We start from the raw sequence: 24,587 nt of genomic DNA on the forward strand, positions 1-24,587 counted from the left end.
CTTGACGTGCACAGTAAGAGGAAGAGAGAAATAGCGAGGAGGAATGGAGGGCAGAACAGGCTTTGTGATAATTACAGCTAAATTTAACATGCCTCTGATGCCTCTTTGACTTCTTGTCAGGGTGATCGATGTTGAAGGACACTTCCCTGATGCACACACTGTCCATCGGCCTTTGCTTGTCACTCATGATCACAAGCATTCATTGAATTTGTTGTTGTATTTAGAGACCATCAAAATGATTAGTAGATCAATTTACCTTCCAGCCATTATGGTCGTGCCTCCCACATCCCACTGCATCACTCACAGAGTATATCCTTTAAATCATTAAGACTTCAGAGCATGTATTGCCATAAATTTTTTATCATCTATCAGTCCAACTGCACATTTGCTATATTAGCAGTTTTTCCTTTACTGGGGAAAGGAGGGGGTTGGTGTAAAGCACGTCTCTGCAAAGAATCTGGTGCTGTCTGACTAAACTCAAATAAATCTCAGACCAGAGATAAAGTGAATTCTGAGATATTTGCTAAGATTAGGTCAGAACCCTCTTTACCCGTCTGCATCCCATGTACTGCTCGCTGGGATTATTTTTATCTGGAAGACTGTGGCTGATACCATTTTTCAAAGTGAGAATCCGCCAACGCAGCATGAGTAATCCATCTTGGTTCCTCTGACAATTTCCTGTGGAACACGTGTGTGCTCTTTATTCCTGAAGGGATACCTCAGCACACGAGAAGAGATGAATATCTCTGGAAGGGGAATAAACCAGGAGAGCAATTTGTGATTAAAGGAATCCTGTGGAAGTACACACACAATCCTCTCTGCGGACCAGGCCGATAGACTCCCTCTCCTCGCAATGCAATTACCAACACAATCACATCGTGTTCCACAGGCGAGAATTAAGACGTTCTCAATCAGCCTGCTTCATTAAGACACCTTCCTATAAAAAAAATGCACACTTTCACACATTTATTCTCAGAAGGTTCATTTGCACTGAGGTCCTTTGACAGTAGGTCTTGTGAGTGCATGTATGTGTGTGTGTGTTTGAGAGATAGTTAGTGACAAAAAGAGTCCTTTTGTTGTTATTTTTTTGTCATAGGCACTGATAACAAGTTAACAATATTTTCATGCCTGGGGACATTATGTGATCCTGAGCACGTTTTCCCTTTATTGTTGAAGTGAGACCAGATACCAAAATGTGTTGAACATTTAATTTCATTTATCTCAGCATTATGAAAATTGAGGCTTAACTTTTCTTGTTATTTAGAAAATAAATCTAGCAACGCATTCTGAAGTGGAACATCCAATATTCAAATGGTTTTACAAACTGTACCTTTGGACTGTCAGTATTATAATGCAGTGCACAAGTGTACAATTCCCGCTGTATCTATCAAAAAAGTAATACCAAAAAGAAAGAAAAGCAAAATCCATCCTAGCTGTTGAGGCTATGGGGAAAAACTCACCATTTCCCTGCTTACATTATAATGATACACACTGGAGCAGTAGCGGTAGCGTTCATTTCATAGAGTAAGAGATTAATACTTGCGTCGCAGTCCAGCACCCCTGTCCCCTGGCTGTGTTTTTATAAAGCAACAATATTGCCAAAAAAGCTTTAATGCTAGCTGGTGCCCTGGAGACAATTGTCAATACACAGTGAACCAAAAGGAAAGTCATTTCAAGTATTGCCTTCAACTTACTCCACTGTTAATGTAGCCCAATAGAGAAAACAGCATTGCTTCCAGTTGCAGAGCTTTATTGAGACTTGGAGAATAAGTGCTTATTTTGTGTCAGTCATTCTTATGCATTTGCTGTGTCTTAAAGCAAGAGCTCCCTGCAACAGTGGCCGCAGAGGCACTTTTTATATTGTTGTTGGGTTTTGATTGACACCTCCAAAAGACCCCTGTCACGAATCCTTTCTACTCGATTGATGGTAATTGTCTGCAAGGTACAGTGCTTTTGCAGCTGAAAGACTGGAAGGGTAAATCGTAATCGAGCTGCCTAATAACTTCTTACACCCAGGGAGTGATTTGTGCTCCTTTTTCAGCTTCCGGGCATTTTTAATGTGATCAGGCTGAGCACCGACTCACTGGCATATTTAAAGCACAGGTGTTTTTTTGTTTTGTTATCTTACCTGCACTCTATTTCTCCATCCCACCAGCTATTGTCTTTCTCACAAAAGTGCACAACTGTCCAAACCTGTCCTCTAGCATTTTAGATACTTCAACTATTAAACCCATAAGCATCCAAAGCATCTGATATTCAACATTGATTGCTCTCTCTGCCATAAGACCCGTTTGAGCCCAGGGGATGAGGGGAGTAACATATAAAATGTTTACCGGGTATTTTTGGAAGATGGAGAGAGGAGAGCAGGTCAACATTAACTTAACAATGATTTATTTACAAAAACAGAATATAATGCAAACGTAAAGCGAGCTGCTCCAAATGAGTAGCCGGACCACCTATAACACACAAGCAAAGAAACTTAAGTTTGGGCCAACAAAACAGCAACTGCAAAACAACACCCTCCCTTCTACACCAAAGGAGTACCCACCGGTCGTTCAACGCGAAAATGCTTCTACCTGACAACACACGCCACACACAGCTCTGCTGTCACAGTCCATTGACCCCGGTCGCAGCCAGTCCTTCTGCTTTTATGGTTCCCCCAAGTGGCTCCAAGTGTGCTCAACCACTAGTAATGAAGGAGAGGCGGGACCTGGAGAAAAAAAGGGAAGAGGATACAAAGAAAAAACAACACAGGCCAGCGGCCGTAACAATCAGTAATCAGATGAAAGAGAAAATTATGGTACTGCAGTCATTTATTTGGTCCCACTTTTGGACCTCTGTATTGTTGCCTGCAGCTTCTGGTCTACATAGTTAAAAATACAAATAATAATAATAATGATACATTTTATTTTCAATGCACTTTTCTTAACCCAAAGCACAAGATAAAAACAAAAACAAGTGGTGGTTAGTTGGTGGAAATGAACCATTATAGTTATCATGTCGAGGCTAAATTTAAATAAAATTTTCTGCCTTTGACTCTTGGCCACACTAATTACTTATCCCCTGCCCCTGTGTACTTTTATAAATGCATTTATTTTCTTACTTTTATATTTCCAGCTTGCTCATGTCATATCTGAAAATATATTTGTAGGTAAATTTTGGCAAACCGCTTTGAGCATTTGAATCAAAATATATAACATGAGGTAATCCTTTCAAAGAGCAGTGGGCAAACTCCCAAAGTCTTAATAAAATAACATCAGAAGGGACCTTGAGAGGGACCACACAAGAGGGAACCACCTCTCCTAAGCTGCTCGGTGCCTTGTAGGCTAACCTGCCCAGTCATTGACATTCATATGTGAACATCCTGGTTGGGCATCTTCTTCATCCCCCTCACTTTGAACTTCCTCTCGTTTGATCAAGGAGTTATAAGATTTATGAGTGTCTACGCGAGAAGGCTTTTTCTGGGGGATTTTTCCAGAGTCAGCCATCGTAATGCAGATGGTGTCCTCAGCTTGTTTTTTTTTTCAGATCAAATTGGGAATTTAAATAGTGAGGCTTGTTTTTCCCAACAAAACGGAATAAAAGATAAAAGAAGATAATAGATCGTTTTGGGACTTCTAATACCTTTTGTGGGATACACTACATGACAAGACCTCATTGCCCGAGCTCCAGCAAATTTATTTTTTAATTTTTGGATAGAAACTGGTCTGTACAAGACCCTCTTTGCTTCTCCAAATGACGTCCTTCTGTCTTTTTGTAGGACGTCATTGTCAAGGCAGAGGGTTTTCTTGTTTTTATGCATGGTATTTCATTAAATATCTTAATGCTGCTCAATTTTGTAGGACTAGTTGTGGGTCTCCCTGAAGCTGCACACCTTAGGCATGCTTCCTAGACTCAGTAGGAATCAAAGGAGCGATGGCATCTTCTGGGTTATCAAGTGGGAGCCCTCTCTCCTCAGTGTCATAGGCCCACAAAACCTCCAGAGGGTAAAGCAGTGATTCCTGGTATTCCGGGCTCAAGCCTAGATGCCATCTGCCTACTTGGGGGCCTGAGTGGAGTCCTTTCTCTTCATCCAGAGCTACTGACTGCCTTTTTCAGCAGCTTTGGAGAAGTCTTTGACCGCCTGCCAGTGGGCCTTGCCTCAAACTCCGATCTAGCCTTGACCAGTAGCTACAAAAAACTTTCCCTGCATTGAACCCTGCTGCAGAAAAAAGAGAAACTAAATGAAATGTAGTAAAATAGGTGTACAGAAACTATATAAATACTTTCTATGTATCTCTAAAATTCTTATCTCTGATGCCAAGAGGAAGACTAAAGTCTTTTGGTGGATTATGTTGTTTGGTATCATTTACTGTGTGACCGAGGCTCAGACATCACAGTATTTCTGACACAAGATCTTTTCAATTATAAATAGGTCACAAATCCAAAAGATGTTTCCTTTTTCTTTTCTGGCCATCCAAGATGCCCTGACTCCATTTATCTGAGAGAAATCAGAGTCACTTTCCAGTTTTTTATTTATTTGTTTTATTCAAAATCAAACAACTAGAGGAGGAAGGGTCATAGCTCAGCTGCTCATTCATCCACAGAGAGGAGATGAGATGAAGCACTGAAGTGTAGTAATGAGGCAGAGAGGAGAAGACAGTGTAGGTGGTACAGAGCGCCAAGGTTCTGGACGCCCCCACTTTCCTTGCTGCCTTGTCAGAGATACCCCAACATTGAACCCCTCATAGCTGAGGTGCATGGTTGCAGTGTTGTTATGCTGGTGTGGATGTGTACTGTGAAAAAGGCTTTGATTAAAACAAATTACATTCCTCTAAGAGCCTCCTTCATACCTCCCTGGTTTCACATGATGTCTCACTGAATTTGGCTCAGAAGACCATTTTCTATGATTTTTATGCCTGCCCAGTGTCAAGCACATAAACATACCTGCCAATTTTGCCCTACCTTCACTAAAGGAGAAAGTAGGCGAGGGGCTCACACTAGTATTAACAGTCAGACCAGTGGCATCACAGTGCTGTGTTCATTCATTAACGCCATGCTCCGCATGATGTTGTCAAAAAGTCAGGAGACAGTCAGCTGCTGCATCTCCGTTCAGTCAAGGGTGATGTGTTCACCGTTCACGCTTGGAACTTTCCATATCGGCCTCCCATAGGCCAGCCTTCCATTTTTGGAAGACCTAGTAACTGCAAAGGCTGAGACAGGATATCACTTCTTTTTAGCTACCACCCTAAAGCTGGACAACACATGTCTATTTCACCCTCACCAAGCTCTATACAGGACAAAAGGGGAATTAAAGGCACTGTGTCCAGTCATGAAAGCTGGGAAAGTTGGAAGTGATGTGCCAGTGAAGATTCTTAGTCATCCAGGTCATGGTAATCATAAGTGCTATATCGTAGGCAACTGGACTTACTTGAGTTTCTTGAAGACATTTTGCCTCTCATCCAAGAAGCTTCTTCAGTTCTAGAGGACTGGTGCAGATTCGCAGGCTTTAAACTCTTTGTTCTAGTTTGAAAAAAGTCATCTACGTCAAACTGGAACCGCCATCATTAAACAGAGGAGGTGGCCTATGACACCATTTATCACCCACTTACAATTCAGTCTTGGGAACCCTTCCCAGACGACCTAACACCCATTCTCACCTGGACCCATCTAACCCCAATGACACACAAGATGGCCGGGTGGGTCAACGACTCACATGTGACTTTAAGGACTCTAACACTCTGTAACTCTGTAAGGGTTCAAAAAAACATCTTAAGGAAACTCAAGCAAGTCCAGTTGCCTACAATAGAGCATTTATGACTGGCAGTATTGTGTTCACGGACCTCACCACCAGCTCATCCGTTCCACGTCAGCCCCCTCAGTGGGCCAGCATTCTGTTTATTGAGGGTCTGGTGGTGGAGAGGGCTGAGATGGGACACTGCAGCCTTTTAGCTGCTGCTCTGTGGCTGGTTACACATCCAGTCTTGCAGTTTTACGTGGAGTGGTGACGCAACTGCACGTTCAGAGAGGGAATGAAAAGGATGCTAGGACTGGGCTATTTTTTTCGTTTCTGCTTTCTTCCCCATCCATGGGCATCAAGGGGGCTAATCTATTCTCCCAGGAGGGGACAGCTTACCTCTCAGCAGAGATCTAGGACAGGTTATAGAAATGGATTGTCGTCCCAATTCATGACAGAAAGATGGGGTTTTACTCTGCGTACTTCCTGGTTCCCAAGACGGAAAGTTTAGGCCCATTTCAGGGTTTAAGTTAGCCTGTGACATGGCATTTATTTGATGGGCTCTACCCACTGTACCCATTCAGTGCATTAGAGGGCGGAGCCTGTGTGAGATAGAAGAAAGGTTATGAAATATATGTATTAGCATAGGTGGAGCTCTCTACCCAGGGGCCCTGTCGCTTCTGTGTTGCTTTCTGAAAAGGGTGTACAATAGCATGCAGTGGTGTGTGCTGCCTTATATGCTCTGGGCTGCGCACGTATTCAGGTAGGTACATCCTAATGGGGCGATTTTGTTTATGCAAATTTAAGTGGGCAAAGTCATGCTTGATATATCTATTGTTTTTTGCAAGGGGATAGCTTTAGCTGACTCTGTCTTAGCTTTTAAATCATGTTGGGCATAGCTTTACATTTCAAAGCACCTCAGAGCTAATCATCTCCTATCATAGAGTCATGTTGTAGTGCTCTGATCATTTGCAACAGCTAATGATCCATGTGACAAGGTAAGAGCCATTGGTACAGGTCTGAGTACAGCAAAAATCAATATCAATTACACCTTTATTGGAGAATTGTCAAAAGAAAATACCCAAGTGTCCCTGTTCCTCCAGCGAGAACCAATGGCTTTGTTGACTGAAAGAACAACAACAAAAATCATCAAGGGTGTACCTGCTTTGTGGTGTAAAATGGAGAAGCCATCACACAGGTGGCTGTGGCTCAGGAGGTAGAGCGGTCCTCCACTAATTAGAAGGTCTTTGGTTCAATCCCTGGCCCTGGCAGTCTACATCTTGAAGTGTCCTTGGACATGACACTGAACTCCAAATTGCTCTAAATTGTGCGTGTGAATAGTTGTCCCTCCTGATGAGCAGGTGCATGGTAGCCTCTGCCACCAGTGTATGAATGTGTGTGTTAATGGGTAAATGCTTGCTTGTGTTGTAAAGGGCTTTGAGTGGTTGCTAATTTTAAGCAGTCCTTTTATTTAGATGCTGTAGAGTTACATGTAATGTCAGTTTTGCTTCCAGAACGCTGGCATGGTATCTAAAATCACTCACTGGGGCAGCATTTTGTTGCCATTGTTTGTTTCAGTGCAAAAAGCAAAGCAGGGGTGATGGCGGATCTTCTTTACGTCAGTATTGCTTAATTGACTGTTGACTTTGATGTTGACAACTTCTCAAGAAAGGATATTGGGGGCATGTTCGTTTAGTCATGATGCTGCATAAAGCAGACATCTGAGAAGTTGTACCGCAGTTGCATGGCGCTCGGCAGGTTGTAGCGTCCTGGGTCTACGCTGCACAGCTGGGCTTGATTTATGCCACTGACAAGGCCGTTTCTCTCCAGCACAGCACACTGTGGGGAACCTTAGGAGAGACAGCCTTTCAATTTATCTCAGACAGCCCCTCCCCCCTATACTCTTCAGGGTTTTTAAAGCAGTCAAGAGCATAGATCAACACCTGAAGTTAGGTCCCACCCCTTGTCCCGGCTCAGAGGATATGGTGACCTCGCCTCTTTCTCCGCACACCCGCCTCACGCCTCCAGCGCTGTTAGCAACGCTGGCGTTTTGATACAATTATGATTAGAAACATCACCTGCAGGTAGGTCGATGATGGTCAATGTGGGTCGGAAATAGTAACACAGACACACCTCACCTTATCTGTGAGCTTACCGTGGCAGGCAAACACAATATCAAACACATCCCCTGCAGTACTTTTTTCACACTTACTTTTTCCATTTACTTGTCTGGTATTTGGAAGTGGATGGCTGCTTCAATGGTGAGTTGAGCAAGCTGTGTGTGCACTGAGGCAATAGTCTTTGTGTATAGAAGGCCTTAGCTGAGACTAATTATTTGGTGGAATCACAGCAAGCTTGCGACGATCTCTCTTCCTGTGGTCTCATGGCTGAGTAATCCCACTGATAGAATCTTAACCCCTATTTTCACAAGCCTGTTTTATTTACCCTGTTAATTAAGTAGAGACGCATACAGGCCTCCACCCTGCAGTCATGCTACCAATCAGCCATGGCATCTCAGAGTCACTAAGTATTCATGAGCGGTCCTGTTTGAAACTCTCAAATCAGAATCTAATCTGTGATTAGGCATATTGTTTGTATGTTGAATTTTTATGAGTGCGCTCTTATTCTTCGACGGCATCAGCCAGTTAATGTGTTTATGTAGAAAGCGAGCTAACATGATTTCACTATTTGAGCATGAGGCTCCAGCTGCTGAAACTCGCTCTACATTCCCGGCCCACACTTAGTTCAAAGCGCTCTACGCACAATTTTCTTGCATTTTTTGTGACTCATTATTTGGATTGTGACAGTTTCCTCTCACAATGTAGAATTTATCAAACAGATCAAAGACAAAATATGTCTGAATGAAACATCAAAAACAAGGCTTTCAAGTGCCTTTTTGATTGTGAGGAAGCTTACAAAAAGCCAACGTCTGCATCTGTTAACAGCATCTCAAAGAGAATGTAAGGAAATAACAAAAAAACAGGCTTTTTTGGACCGGGCTCTTTTCTGCGATTTCCACTTCACAGTGCCCGTGATAGCTGCTCTGTGACTGATGTTATTTGTCTCTTTCATCTTGTCACAGAGCAGGGAGGATCAACACTGCACAGCCCCTGTCCTCAGAGGCTTGATCTCACCCAAAATACACAGCTGTGTTTTTCGGGATTACACGAGTGCATTTGGCCATCTCGCCTTGTTCGAAAATAATCGCCGCCTTTTAGGAGAATTATTGCTGTGTCCATTAAACCTGTGTGAGGCAGGGATGAAAGGAGTGGCACTTGTGTTCATCTCACCTTTGAATTATTGATACCTGTCCCTTCGCCGGCTTCTCTCGGGATGGAGGTGGGAAATGTCTCCTCGCGTAATGGGCACATTGCGCGGACATGTTGTCAGGGCCACAGCAGGGACGAGGGAAGGCAGGAGCAAAACTGAAATGTGTTAATAGTAGGCCACATCTCTTATTCACTACTGCTGTGCCTGGGTTTTACTGTATGTGACCTCATCTGCTCTTCCATTAGCTGCAGACTGAAATCAGGAACACTTATGCAGAAAGACGGTGTCTCCCCAGTCATAATATAATGCCTCAAATACAAGGTAGGAAATGCAGTGAATGGCTAAGAACAGTCTCAGCTCCTCGGGAGGGCTGCTGAGGATTTCACTCTCTATAAGAGCAATTGTGCTCACATGCAGCACCACTTGTTCGGTCTCCTCTTACAAGATGCATGGTGCACAAGACACATGATAGCTGTTTTGTCCCCGAGGATAAGGGGATTGTGGATATACAGAGCACAAAACACAAATGCAGGTATTTAGTTATGTTGAGGTATTGCTGTGAGCCTGCGCCGGTTGACTTGAATTGGGTCAGAGCTTGTTCTAGTTGCAATAATGTGTTTTCCCTTTTGTTTTCACTCTCACTGATTACAGACAGGCCACTAGTTAAATGTCCAGTGTGTAGGATTTAGGGGGATATGTTGGCAGAAATTGAATAAGTATGTTTTCTTTAGTGTATAATCACCTGAAACTAAGAATCGTTGTGTTTTTGTTACCTTAGACTGAGCCGTAGGGAGCAGGTTCTCGTCCACGGTGTCCACCGTGTTGCACTGCCATGTTTCTGCAATAACTTAGAACGACAAACCAAAAACCAGCTCTAGATAGGGCCAGTCAGCTGCTGTTTTAGCAGCCCCTCTGCGACGAGCCTAACATCTTCAGAGAAACACAGATTTTTTTTAACATAAATTGCTTTGTTCAGTGTTTTTTACCAGTTTAAATTACCAAGTCTGTTTGTTTTAGATGGAGGAGACCTCTCCGGATATTTCATCTCCCCGTAAAAACCTCCTGCACGTCTGGATCTTAAGTTATCAGAGAAAAAAGATGTGAACGCATTAGCAGGTATTGCCCTAGCAACCTGTCTAAAATGAGCCGAAAACATCAGACAAATACTAATTTGTAACCATTCGGCTTCCAGTTAAAAACCTCCTGAACGTCTGGATCTTAAGATATGAGAGAAAAAAGATGAGCACGCAATAGCAGGTGTTGCCCTATGAACTGGTCTAAAAATCAGTCGTACAGCATCCCAGAAACAATGATTTGTAACATAAAACAGCTTTATTTAGTGTTTTTACCAATTGAAATCACCAGGTCTGTTTCTTTCTCACTGCTACTAAATCCTACACACCGCTCTTTTTATTGATAATGAATGTATATGTGGTAAAAACTCACTGTAATACAGAACTCTTTCCTTTAAATAACATGTGTCATCAAGACAAAGTTTGCTATAGACACAGAGCGCCAGCAATGCAGTGTAATTAATGTATAGTAGCTGTTTTAATTGTGCTTACTCTGCTCAGGGTTACGGCCAGTTGTAGGACTGTGGCACCATTTAATGGGCCATTTTCTTCAAATTTATCAGGCTCCAGGTTTGATGTCATTAGCTGTGGGCCATCCCACACAGCGATATGCCCCTCATGTAACTGATGGTCATTGTTGGCTACTTTGCATTCAGCACTTTTCTCTCTCCACCTGATATAAACCAAGAAGTCTGCACTCAGCAGCACCATGTGGTTTTAGAAGTAGATTCTCTTACACTAACTGTCTCTGCATTTTCTTATCACATCAACAGCTTGAAAAAGACCCTATGTAGACACTAAAAGGGGGTGGGGGATGTAACACTATGTCACACAGTATCAACCGCATTTCACAAGTACATCTAGTTAAATGCATCACTGGTGCAAACAAGGAAAACACCTTGCTCACATAACAGTGAAAGCTGATGAACTGTTTTCAGTGCCATGTGTCATTTAGATTTCTACCATGGCTATTAAACTCCCCTGCTTCAGCTCCGACTGCACCGTCAATTATCTTTAACTGTCAGATGGTTGTTTCCAATCAATCAAAAGCAGTGGAGGAATGCATTAGAGCTAATTTGAGGGAGTGACATGAGTCTAGAAAGCTAGAGTGCTGTTACAACGGGTCTGTTACCTTGGCCGTGGTACACTGTTAATACAGTCATGTAAGTATTTGAATACAGTAGGTACAAACTGTTTTAACTGGTGCTTTACAGTTAGAGCATTGTGAGGTTAAAGGAATGGTCAATAATCTGTCAGAAATATGAATGTAAATACTACTGTCTAGAAAAGTGATCATAAAAATATGACACTGTTTTTGTAAGGAAAAAAAAAGGCTTGTCATGTGACTGTGCAGATCGCCCATCGACTTTCACCCAGGAGGCTGGTATTCACTTCAGCCAAACCCTGTTCTTTTTTCCTAAAGCCAACCACATGCATGTGTAAGCTTTATTGTCATTATATGTTGAAAACAGGAGAGCCAGGAGCAGCTGCACACAAGCGCGCAGCCATCTTTGGTTTGTACCGACTCCTGAGAAAAATATTTGCTCCACCTCAGCGTGCATGGCTTAAAGGCCGTCTGTTTTGGATCATGAATGGGGTTGAACACACAAATGATGGGACAGTTTTGTGGTTATTATTGTCAGTAAAGACTGACAGGAAAACTTACGCAAGTCCAGAGCATCACTCTTTGAGTGAGCTCCCTTGTCCTTATATCGAGGGGGATTCAGTGGTGAGGAGATCTCCAGTAGGTGTTTTGGAAAGGGTAACATTTGCCTGTACACTTATATGCCTTGCAACGAGGGGAGACTCTAGAAAATAGCTAACAAGCAAGTGTTTGGGGGTGTTTTTGTATTCTAGTGTGGATGGAGATATTTTGTGAAGTCAAGGCTGTGTACACAGATTATTTTAAAAAGAGGGGGAAAATATCTGTTCAAAAAATATATCATATATAAAAAATGTACGTGTAGGCAGAGCCTAAAGCTGAAGGGAACTGCAGAGTCCAGTGACAATTCTCTGTGGGTTAGTCATTTCAAGTGACCCCTTCACAATACACACAGTCATTTGATCCATTGTGAAGAGGAAAAATATTGACTGTAGCACTTGTCAGTGTGTTTCTGCATATTTGTAAACTCATCCACATGTCAGTGTCTGTGTATGAAAATAAAAAAAAAACGTGATTAAATAACATCACCTCTCCGTCTGCATTCCTGACTTTGCTTGAATCTCTAAAACCCTTGTCGCCATCTCACAGTGAATGAATCCGTTCGCTGTGACTCCTTTGACTCATAGGTGAACAGAGCAATTTACAGGCCACACATCATTCCCCCCGTCACAATCAGGCTGACGCCGTTTCATATTTACAGTTCGCAGATTCAGCAGAGCATTGCACATAATTAAAATTCAGCGTGCTTTGATGAGCTGGTCCACCCTTGATTTCCCACAGTACCTTGCTTTCAAGGGCACAATTTCCATTTTTGCTTGTTATTTGGAAAATGTCAAGTTTTGTTAAGGCCTTTTGACCTTTTTTTAAGCACTTGTGGCCACTGTATAAAGGGCATGGAGCCACTGTTGTCCTAGATATCTTAAAGTCATGTGCTGAATTAATCACCCCTGAAAATACAATCCTATTTCTCATCGTTGTCATCTGCAAAGAAGCAGAACTTAATTAGAGACACTAAGAAATGTTCTTTGCTGTGTTAGTCACTTGTCTTTGCTGCTTTGTCAACCCTTTGTCACGCAGTTGAAATTCTACGATATGTGCATTGCAGCATTTTTACAAAAGTACAAGCTGATGCTGCAGCAATAATTTAAGTTTTCTGTTTTTTAACTACAGGGTCACCATCTTGGACAACGGTAACCTTCGGGTATGGAATGCAACCAAATCTGATGCAGGTCTCTACACTTGTGTGGCAAGAAACCAGTTCGGCATAGCAAGCAGCACAGGAAGCGTCACAGTTAAAGGTATTTCCTGTTCCCTCTTTAAATTTCATCACTGTCTCTTTTGCAGTTCAGCCAGCAGGGACCCTGACCAATAAAGTACTGGACACCTTTTTCAAATGCATGTTTTTCACTCTGACAGCATGTAGAGTTGCTTGATGTTTCATTCTGCTCCCAGAAAAAAACTTACCTGAAGTATTCGATTTTATAAATAAAACATGACCAACACAGAGAAGGACACTGATTTTTGAAGCCTCCAACCACCTTGTTCTCTTCGTCTTTTGATAAGTCATAAGGAGCAGGGCTTTATCTCTGTTCTGTCATCACCAGAGAGACAGACACACCTCGGTTGCCGTGTCTGTTTGCAGAGGTGTTGAAAACATTCAGCTCACTGCCTCGGTGCCTCCACTGTCAGAGGATATGCTGTGTGAAAACTGCTGTGTTGTGAGATTATCTGGGCTGGGGATTGTGTTTTTGCTGTGCTGCTGTGACTTATTATACTTCATAACAGAGCAAGTGACCATTTTACCATCACTAAGTGTATTATTTCAAATGTTATTTTACGTAGCTGACCTTGCAATATCAGATCACTTCGGGGGTTTTTTGTGATTTGTTGTCCATTATTCCCTCAGTCCACACAAGATCAGCAACTGTTGAAAACATGGTGCATCAGTGAGAATACAGGTGCACTGTTCATGGAAGCTATCTCTGCATTGTCTGCCCTCACTTTCCCCTCTGTAAATGAGCTTCTACACTATTTCAATTGCTAAATTGAGAATGCCATCAGTGTCACTGCACCTGCTAGTCTTAAATCATTATCTGGCAAACAAAATGCACCATGGAGGAATGATGAATCAATAATGATCTTAAAAAGGAAATGCGAAAAAGCTGAGCACAAATGACACCAAACAAAACTTCAAATTCACGTTAACTCATTTGAAGTGAAACTCAACATTTGCAATTTAGAACTGAGAAGCATTAGGCAATCCTTCTTCTCTAGCATCATCAGCAACAGTATCAATAATGCCCATACTCATTTTAGTACCATTGACAGGCTGACTAATCCACCCATGCCAGTTGCATCTGAACTGTTTTCCACTGAGAAATACAAGTCTGCTGACCTCTTTAGTAATAAAATTAAAGGTGCTAGAGAGCCTTGATTCATCTGTGATTACCAGCTACAGACCGATATGAAACCTGTTCTTTCTAATTAATCAGAAAAGTTCCTCTTGTATCAATCAAGTAACTTTTTAATCTTAAGTGGTTACTTTGATAAATTTGCTTTTGACAAATTTGACTTTACAATACTACTGGGCAGACTGGAGAACTGGGCTGGGCTCTCAGGAACAGTGCTGAAGTAGTTCAAGTCATATGTTCAGGCAACACGTTCTAGCATCCATCTCTCACAGTCATCGGCTTGGTCAGTGACCTAGTGCTTCAAAATATGATGTTCTAGGTACACCTTTATCAGTTTCCACCTGTTACATGCTACAGTTTCCTTTCAAAATAAACTGCTGTATTTATAGAAAATGCATGTTTTGGCAACAATTTTAGTAAGCGGCATACTACTTAGCTAGGTTGAGAACAAAGATCATGGTTTGGGTTGAACTAAATATGTTTGTTATGTCACTTCAGTTGAATCCCAAATTTTCACTTGAACAGTGGTCTCCTAGGTGAAAGTCCTGTATTTCAATGTTGACGTTCTTGCTCTTTATCGTACATTGTCGCAGTGGATGGGTTTGCATTGGAGTTAGTTGAAAGCCTGGCATTTCATACAGATGCTAAAAGGCTGCCTTGGGTATCTGTATTAGACACTGAGGGCCATTGGCAAAGCTGCCATATTTGATGCCCTGGGGATGAGAATAGGTTGTTTGAGCACAGGAACAATTTTGTCTCAACATGATGTGTGTGGTTCCCCGAGGCTCAATGATGGGAAATCTTTTGTTTTACATTTACATACTTCCATTTGGCCGTAAGATACAAAACAATGTCATCAACTATCATAATTATGCAGACGACACCCAAATTTACCTTGCTCTGTCACCAAGTGACTACAGTCCAATAGGTTCTCTTTGCAAGGGAAACGAACAAAGAAATGATTGTATGTGCTTGAACTTTCTCCTGCTAAATGCAAACAAAACTGAGATAGCCATCTTTGGTGCAAGAGAAGACTGAAAGTTAATGTCCATCTCAACTCAATCTGTCTCTAAAAGTCAGAGATCTTGGTGCAGTTTTGAACTCAGAGAAACTTTAAATGGCATATCTAACCAAAGTCAGAATTATATTCTATCATCTTAAAGCAGAGCATATTCAGAGGATACATTATTGTAATGGTCCTCTCTCTAATTTTCCCTAAAAACACACTTGAAGTTTAGTTCATTCAGAAAGCAGCTGCAAGAGTCCTAACAAAGACCAAGCAAACTGAGCACATTACATCAGTTCTCAGATCTCTTCACTGGCTTCCAGTGTATCAAAAATAGTGTTTAAAGTTCTGCTGCTTGTCTATAAATCTCTCAATGCCTTAGGACCGAAATTAATCTGAATGTTTTTCACCATATGAACCCACTCAGCCTCTCTAACTGTTTCAAGAGTACAAATTAAACATGGAGAAGCAGCGTTTAGTTACTGTGCACCACAGAGCTGGAACAAACCTCTAAAGGATATTAGACTTGCACCAACCAGGTTAAAAACCAGGTTATTATGCACTGCCTTTAACTGGACCCTAAATACCATGAACCATCTCACAGTCCTCGCCTTCCCATCCTATTTTTTTGTTTCTGTTCTTAAAGTTTTAATTTCCTTTAAAAAGTCTATTCTTTAAGTTTACATTTTCATATTTTCATGCTGTTTGTCTTTCTTTCTTAATGTTACTACTTTCCCTTTGAATTGTCTTTGACTTTGAAATGAGCTATACAAATAAACTTGCCTTACCTTTATTGAAATTGAAGGTGAGCTGGGTATAAAGTGCAGTGGTGTGGGTGGCTTTATTCTCTGCACTGCTGTTTTTCTGTCCTGTTTCCACAGGGGATAGTTTTCACACCTCCTCTAGTTCCTGGGGGATTTGCTGACATATTCAGTGAACTATACCCTCGCCATGACCTCCGTTTCACAGAGGTTGCACAGTTCATTTGTGTTATTGTTATTTGCTCCTCCTTGACCTTCCTCATCGCTTGGCTTGTGTAGATTTATAGACTTATTGATCTTCATTATACTGGCTGCAGGGAGAAAAGTTTATGCCTCATATTTCACAGGTTTGGTATAGATTTACATGTATATTTCAACAGATTATTGGTATCTTAGCTTTAAATCTGTTGGGCAAATCAGACAGCTGCCACTGCATTTCAGTTTCACTACAAGCAGCATATTTTGAGATGTCAAGACAAACCCTGTGGGCAAGATCGTGCTTGGCAGATTCACTCAGAGCCTTTATTCACCTGCCTAAGAGAGAATATTGCTCAGTTTAACCACATGTAAACAAGCAGCAAACACTAACCGTGCACCTGTGATGGTGTTCAGGAGACCTTTCACCTGTTAGATAATGAATAGCACAAGGTAAAGAAAAAACTAATACTGTGGTGCCAAAATCCTTTCAGTTCTCCAGACCATATGATGAGAAGTGCTGTTTTCCACCGCTCTCTGACATTAAATCATTTTTTCATAAAGTCTCTGAGACAGAGCTGCTTCTTCTTCTTCTTCTTCTTTTTGCTTGATTTTTGCTCAAAGGTTCAGTCCATTTAATTGTCTTTCTTCTGCAAGTTAGCGATCTGTAAAAGGCTTTGAAATGCTGTGTCAACAGCACAGCGGCCTGCTTAAATATCAGTTTGTTTTTTTCTTCTAAGTAGCTCCTTTAAAACATGAATTAATGTTTAAGCCCACAGGCAAGTGTTTGATTGAATACTTTGAAAAACATTGATTCAAGTCCACGTAAATAAATGCGAAGAGGAATGTCCTATACTGTGTATCTATACAGTAATTCCTTTTTATTTATTTATTTTTTTTAAATCAGAAACAAATTGGATAATGGAATTAAAAGGAAAAAAACTAGAGCAGCTCTTTCTTCTGTAAATCACTATCAAGGCATGTTTCCTTTTTCTGTTGAATTATAAAAGACAGATTTAATATATTATGAATGCTTGAAAGTCGGCAGCAGTCGAGGATGCGGGGAGAGCTTAGAGTGCACCTTGCTGCTGATTTATGCTGATGCCCCCCATTGATGACTCTGCCTTTCTACAGAAATAATCAGTAACTTTTGCATAATTGAAATGAAGAAATTAACAGTATAAAATGTCAGTGTGTTTGTATTTTAGCACATGAACATGTTCATTGATGTGGAATTTTAAGCACAGCGCTCAACTTGGAGGCATAACAAAAAGCACAGCCTTGCAACACCCTGCCAGTTACACTCTACACTCTCCTTTTGCCCATTTATCACACACTGTGAAATGAAAATGGTACAGAACACCCCAGCCAATCAATGTGTGCGGGGGGGTGAAACCTGCCGCTCTCTCTGTAGGTTCAGGTTGATGGCCTATATGTGATTTTCCAATCAAGCTGCGAGGAAACACACCCACGTATGTCTTCTCAGCATAAATAGACGGCGCCGTTATCCACTTATTATTCCTGTGAAAGGGAATATGGGCTTTATTTGACACCCCTACTCACTCGCTTCCTTTCCATCATCATATGTTAAAGCTGTTTTCTGCAGCTGATGTACAAATGTTCCTGTATATGATCATGTGCCTTTCTGTCACAATCGATATTGTTTGGAAAATGGGATGGGGTAATTTACATGCACTATTTCATTCAGGATTGGAAACCTGTTTAGTGAGGAAAAATGTGTGTTGCGGTAGCAGCCCTTATGGGAGATGACAGTAGTTTATTCAAATTGACTTTGGTGATATGAATGCTGAAAAAATACCTGTCAAAAAGCATTCAGCGTCTCCTGCTGTGAATAAGCCACCTAGCAAACAGTGGAGGAGCAGTCACAACAGATGAGGCCTGTTAATGTCCCCATTATTCCAACACTGGGGGGATATTAGCAGATTAATTGCACTTGATTATAGACGTGCTTCCTGAATTTTGATTACACTGGAGATGAGCCGTTGTAATTAGGGTTGCCTGCGATCATTACAGATGGTCAGTGAACTCAAAACTTCTGAGATCGTGCTGCGTTCACTTCTGTTTGCCTCTGGAAATTCTGACAGCAGTTCATCTTTCCAGCACTGCGACATCATTGCATTTGTTTTTAAGGTATTTGATGCTTTTTAGGCATGCTGGTGGCATGGCTCTAGCAATGGTACTGTTAGTCATTTTTAATTTAATGTCTCAACAACTATTAAATGTATTCCCATAAAGTTCAGCACGGACATTTATCTTCCCGTAATTGTTATCGCTTTGGTGGCTCCTTAATTTTTTATGTAGCACCATCATAAGTTCAGAATTATAACTCGTCCAATGCTGTTTTGGTTTGTGACCAAATACCTAAACTAGTCCTTTTACCCTTGGCTGCGCTTTGTGTCTAATGCTAGTTGGCTGTTAGCACGCTGATATGCTAAGTTAGAGGCCCAGTGTGGGATTTAGAGGCATCTCACAGTGAGGTTGCGGATTGCAACCAACTGAAACTTCTCCCATGTGCCAAGCGTATAGGAGAACTAAAATGGCCGATGCAAAAACACAAATGAACCTATCTAGAGCGAGTATGTGGTTTGTCCATTTTGGGCTACTGTAGAAACAACATGAACCCGCAATGTATGCTTAGTTGCTTAGTGGTGCAGGAAGCCAGAAAAGTTTGACTTTCCGTGTATAAAATTAATGGGATCTTCTGCATCATGGGGTCATAAAGCTAGCGCACTAGAAACTTTGTCTGCAGAGTGGCTAACATCCAGTTTAGCCCTCCGCTAACTTGAGCGAGGATAAAATGATTTAATCGTGCAGCTTTTCTAGACATTCAGGTTGTTAACTGACCGAATGGATCAAATCCTGATAGTGAAAAAAGTCATTTTATGGAGATTGTGATGCTCAAATAAAGTATCTACTAACCAGATGTCTCTTTCCCAACGTAAATCTATGGGAAAGTCTTTTTTGGGCTGAATGGCATAATGAGATGGACCCAGAAGTTGTAGTTACATGGTTTGGCCACTATGTCAAATTGGCTTCAAAGTCGGTGCACTCGCTGGGGGCGTGATGTAGATATTAACAGCTTATTCTAAGGAAATGACAACACAACTGTTCTTAGTTTGAGGTGATTATAAACTAATGAAAACATAGTTATGAATGTTATATTCCATTTCTGCCAGTATACCCATCTAAATTCTACACACTGCACTTATAAAATGGTGAAAATGGTTAAATGGTCCTCACTGAACATTGGCATGTTAGAATTTATATTGTGAGTATGTTCTTTTTTCTTCTCTTAAGATTTTTTGGGTCTTTTTTGCTTTTATTGGTCAGATAACAATGTATAGGCAGACAGGAAATGGGGGGGGGAGAGAGAGAGAGGGATATGACATGCAACAACAGGAATCGAACCAGGGATGTTCCCCTTACACGGCATGTGCTGTAACCATTTGGCTACCAAGGCTACTAGTGATGGGATTTCTCGTTCACTTGTGAGAGTCAGTTCTTTGGCTCTCGTTCACTTTGAAGAGCCGTTTTTTTTTTTTATGGGGGGGGGGGGGGGGGGGGGGGGGGGGGTATTGCTGTGTGTGTGTGTGTGTTAGTGGGTTCAACGACGAATTGCATTGCTGATTTATCACATCACATGATCTGGATATTGTAATGTGGACCCAGAATAGACCCTGCACATATAAAGTTTGGTGTAGCCATAGCAACGCCCTTTATAAACAACAAGCCTGCCAATACAAGCAAGTGCTGATAGTAGGTTAGCTTCCTACCTTTCGTTTCTAACCGAGGGGGGTCATCAACACAACGTGAATTAGGAGCTGGCTCGTTCACTCTAAAGAGCCGGTTCACTCGTTCACTTCAAAGAGCCGGTACAAAGACTCGGCTCGTTCGCCAACGTCACATCACTAAAGGCTACCCATTGAGAGTGTAGTAGAACTACATGAACACGCATGATGTCTCATCGGACGCTGTTAGTAGGCAAAATTATTTTAAAGCCCCTGCAAGGAACTTTCATTTTGAGTTGATTTTGCAGACCCTGCGGACAAAAACAATAGTGTTTTGCCGGAATGAAGCCTACTCTACATTTCCCATGAGCTCTAGCGCGTATTGTCATAAAGACGCTTACCTGGCTCGCGCATGTGTTTGTTCTGGGGATGAATGAAACAAAAAGATGGGAAAACTTTGCCCCCGCTCCTATCTGGGATCCCAGCTCGCCTCTGCCGCACCCCAGCTCCACCTCTCCGGCGTAAGCGCCACCGCCGGTCAGCTGGTAAGGCTGAAGGCCTGTTTGGCGAGCACTTCCACGGCTTCTTGGACTGAGTAATGAGCGGTGCCTTGCCTCTTTATTTTTCGGCACTCACTGGACCCTGTCAACGCCTGGCTGGTACCTGTCGTCGGCCAGATGAGGTGTTCCAGCCCTGCGGCCCCTGCTCTCCTCGTCCCCACTGGTGTGGGGTGAATCTGTGCAACCTGCGGCCTCTGTGTGTGGCTCCCCGGACAGCTAACGCCGTGGACCGGCTCCTGCCAGGATTGGGCTGGTAAATGCTAGATCGCTAGCGAACAAAACGTTTATCCTGAAGGATTTCCTGACTTCCCGAGGACTGTGTTTTCTCTGTGTGACTGAGACGTGGCTGACTGTTGGTGAGTCCAGCGCTTTCACAGAACTTTTACCCGATGATTGCTGCTATTTTAACTCCCCGCAGACATCGGGTCAAGGAGGAGGAATAGCGACTATTTATAAGAGTCACTATAAGTATAAGCAGCCAGGTAAGATGACGTGTGCCATCTGAGTGCCATAAATCGTTTCGTCCTGGAAGCGACCTGGGGCGGACCCGGAGACAGTTTCCTAAAGGTATGGATATACACTATATAGAAATAGCTTATCTTCACACCGATGGTCTTGTTTGCTGTTGTAGGTCACGCACAGACATCAGCAGAAACTAGAGACTTTTGCATATCCAGTTAAAAGTTCCTTGTAGCGGCTTTAAGCTGTTGACCACACTTGAAAAGCCTGCCACCGCAGAGAAGTGCAAGAGGCAATTATTGTATAAATACAGGGATAATGGTGAACATTTTAGAAAGACTCTGCTGGAAGACATTGCACTCAGCTGAACATGTGGAAAATGACAGAAATAGTTTAAAAAAAATTAAGACAGAAGGTTTGAAGGAGATGTTAATAAAATGTTGCCCATTTTAGCATTGAAAGAGAGCGAGGGAGGCCATTTCTAAAGAAGGAGAATTCTGGCCCATTAAGTCTTGTTAATTAAATAAAAACTATTTTCAAAGATTATATGAGATTTAATTTCTGGCACTAGTCATTGCTTTAGTTTTTTTTTTTTTTGTTTTTTTTTGGCTTTTGGAGGTGTAAGACAGAAGATAAATTTCCTGACATGAACCCTAAAACAATCCAGTTTTAAACCAACATCTGGGAGGTGCTTTTCCAAGCAAACCGTTTTGTCTGCGTTGACTGTCAGCAACTACGTGAAATAAGTGCAGTGTGTGCCTCCTGACAGCCATATAGAAAAATAATGAGCAGCCATCTGTCAGTGATCACCAGCAGGTTGCTACAGATGTGCCACTGCACAGCCCTAAGAATACAGTATTGAGTGCATCTTGTATTTATCTGCTGAGCGATGTATACAACGCCTTTTGGCAACTGAAGTTCACCCTTGAAAGACCTCTGATTTGTGCTTTGGAGGATAAGTGGTGTTCAAAAGAAAAATGTGTAAGTTTGTACTGTGTTGATAAAATCATCCTTCTTTGTTTGTTGATATAAAAACCAAGGAGAGGAAAAACTGGGGATGGAATGATTTCTTTTCATAAAGGTCACCACACTTTTTTTCCAAAATGACCAGATTATACTGAGGAACGAAGCTCGATGCGTCTCTTTAGAAAAGGCCTTTGTCCTGTGGGTGAAAAACCTTATCCTTTATAAGTTTGTGTTTGTCTTGAACCTACATGCCTCTGCATCATCTGTGTGAATCTCAGTTTTGAAGGAGTCAGAGGGTGAGGGTGAACCTTTCTCTGTTAGATTTGTTTTCAGAATCCTCGGCTCACGTGGCCCATGGCTCTCCGACGCCCTCCTCCATGCATTATTCAAGCTCACATCACTCACCTTGTGTGGAAAACTACAGAGTGTCTATACACTCAAGGAGAATACACGCTTACACATTACAGCTTTAGACCATTAAAGCTAGGAGGGATTCTCCACAGGAGGAAGGAGAGGAGTGTAAGCATTATTCATGATGGCTGCTGTTTGAGGGAAGAGTGGTGAAACTGGCCATGTGAGGCATGTCAGTGCGCCTTTGAGAGGAGCAGGGAGTCATTTGGTAACTGTTAGCTCACTTTGTTTTCTGGTCAACCATATGTTATGGTTGCGCAGCTTCTCTGAGTGTCCCCACTGCGAGCCACTGTCAGTAAGTCATTTGTTTGGCTCCCACACCTCCTTCACTTCCTGTGCTTTGTATTGGCATGTGATTGTTGCTGCTGTTTAAGGTTGGTGGTCCAACTTGTTCCTTGAATATAAGATAGTCATCAATTTCTCATTCATTTAATGGTCCTGTGTGTAGGATTTAGGGGTATATCTTAGTTTATAATCACCTGACTTGTCTTTTTGTTACCTTAAGCCCTGTTTCCACCAAGCAGTATGGTACGGTACAGTCCAGTTGGGTACGCTTTTTTTCCCTGTGTCCACTGCGAAAAGTTGTGGATGGTACCAATGGAACCATTCCGTACTGTCCCCATTTTTGGTCACCCCTTCTGTTGGGGTACCTAGCACACAGATCCAGTACTAAAAGGTGGAGCTGTGAACACCGCAATCTGTTGATTGGTCAGTAGCAGATGGTCACTCTGGTAGAGTTGGGGCTGGTTTTGAGGTTTGTGTAGCCACTGTTCATACCATGGAGAGTTTTATCAGTAAACTGTAACTATAAAATGAAAGGATGTTTTGCTGCCTCTCACAGCAGCTGGAGTCAGAGAAGAAATAACTTTATTCACTGGGCCGACTGCCCGTGACTTTTAAGGTGGAACGTTTACTTGTAATGTTACTCAATGCATGAGTTGATGACGTGAATCAATCAACACACCTTAAATATTCCATGTGACAACTTTGACCATTACTTTAGTTTTTATGTGACATACACTTTTAGTAATGAGTGGATCTTCAAGCGTTCATATACAGTATATATTCATTTCGGCCTGGTTATGTGACAGAATATATTCTAATCCTCACTCAGAGAAAAAACAAAGCGTTGAGGAGTGTCGTATGGGCTATGGCAACACTTAATCCCCAAGCTTGCCTGAGAAGGAATAAATGCACAAACCCGCTTTTTTTAAATATCCCATGGAGAGAGACTCTCACTGCACCCTGTTTTATTTTGCTCTGAAAATGTCGGCATGCAGCCTTGTTCTGTGGATGATAAACAAAGTGCAGACTTCCATCTGTGTCACTGGTAATGAGGAAATACAGCGAATGCTGGACGAAGCAATGAGTGACAACAACTCCGCCCACATTTGAGGGTACTATGTGCAGTGGAAATGCTAGGGTCTAGGTACCATGTCTGAAGGCTTAGTTTTGGTTCCAAAGGTACCACACTGAAAATGTTTGGTGGAAACATGGGTTTAGAGTGAGTAGGCGGACTTCTTCTACAAAGTCAGCCATGTTGTTTCTACAGTAGTTCAGAATGGACAAACCAAAAGTGGCTCTAGATAGGGTCATTGGTGTTTCAGTTGGTTGCAGTCTGCAACCTCACCACTCTATGGCACTTAATCCTAAACACTAGACCTTTAAAGGAAATGGCTACTGACCCTCATGCCGACAAGACGTCCAGTGTAGTTTTTGTATCCACCAAACTCGTTCGGGGTATCAGAGGATAACAGCTAGCTGGAATAACAGCTACACTTGAAAATGGAATAAAACTCCACTAATGCATTTCAAAAATGGCTCGTCCATCGTAATCCAAGTGCCCTGAAGCCACTGCATGCAAAATTGACTTGAAAAGGCGGAATTTACTCCACTTTTATAGCATCATTTCTCACTGTGGTCAGTTAGCCTGCCCTACAGACGTGCTGTGTTTACACTCGCACGAGACTCAAGAACTAGCACCACCACTAGCCATCAGCTAGTCTCGCGCAGAATAAATTATGTCTTTTCAAGTCAATTTTGCATGCCGCAGCTTCAGGGCACTTGGATTACAACGGAAGAATCGTTCTGACGTTTTTGAAATGCATTAGTGTAGTTTTATTACATTTTCAAAATGTGGGTTCCATGCACTTCAAGTGTAGCTGTTATTCCGGTTAGCTGTTATCCTCTGATACCCCGAACGAGTTTGGTGGATTCAAAAACTACACTGGACTTCTTGTCGGCATGAGGGTCAGTAAGTACTGTCTGTATTTTCATTCTAAAGTGGCCATTTCCTTTAAATATTAAACAATAACGGGGGTCTATAGTTTAAAGAGCTCTATCAGGA

At 42.1% G+C, this 24,587-nt stretch overlaps 1 protein-coding gene across 2 annotated transcripts in view; it reads left to right on the forward strand.

Moving 5' to 3' along the window:
* cntn4 (contactin 4) overlaps window positions 1-24,587 on the forward strand; it is a 216,130-nt gene that overhangs the window by 175,976 nt on the left and 15,567 nt on the right. For both annotated transcript variants that reach the window (XM_033626983.2, XM_033626984.2), the window contains exon 12: window positions 12,893-13,020. In XM_033626983.2, the coding sequence (XP_033482874.1) occupies window positions 12,893-13,020 (128 nt within the window). The remainder of the gene's footprint in view (window positions 1-12,892; window positions 13,021-24,587) is intronic.

Source organism: Epinephelus lanceolatus, chromosome 1, assembly GCF_041903045.1.
Source record: "Epinephelus lanceolatus isolate andai-2023 chromosome 1, ASM4190304v1, whole genome shotgun sequence".
NCBI lineage: Eukaryota > Metazoa > Chordata > Actinopteri > Perciformes > Serranidae > Epinephelus > Epinephelus lanceolatus.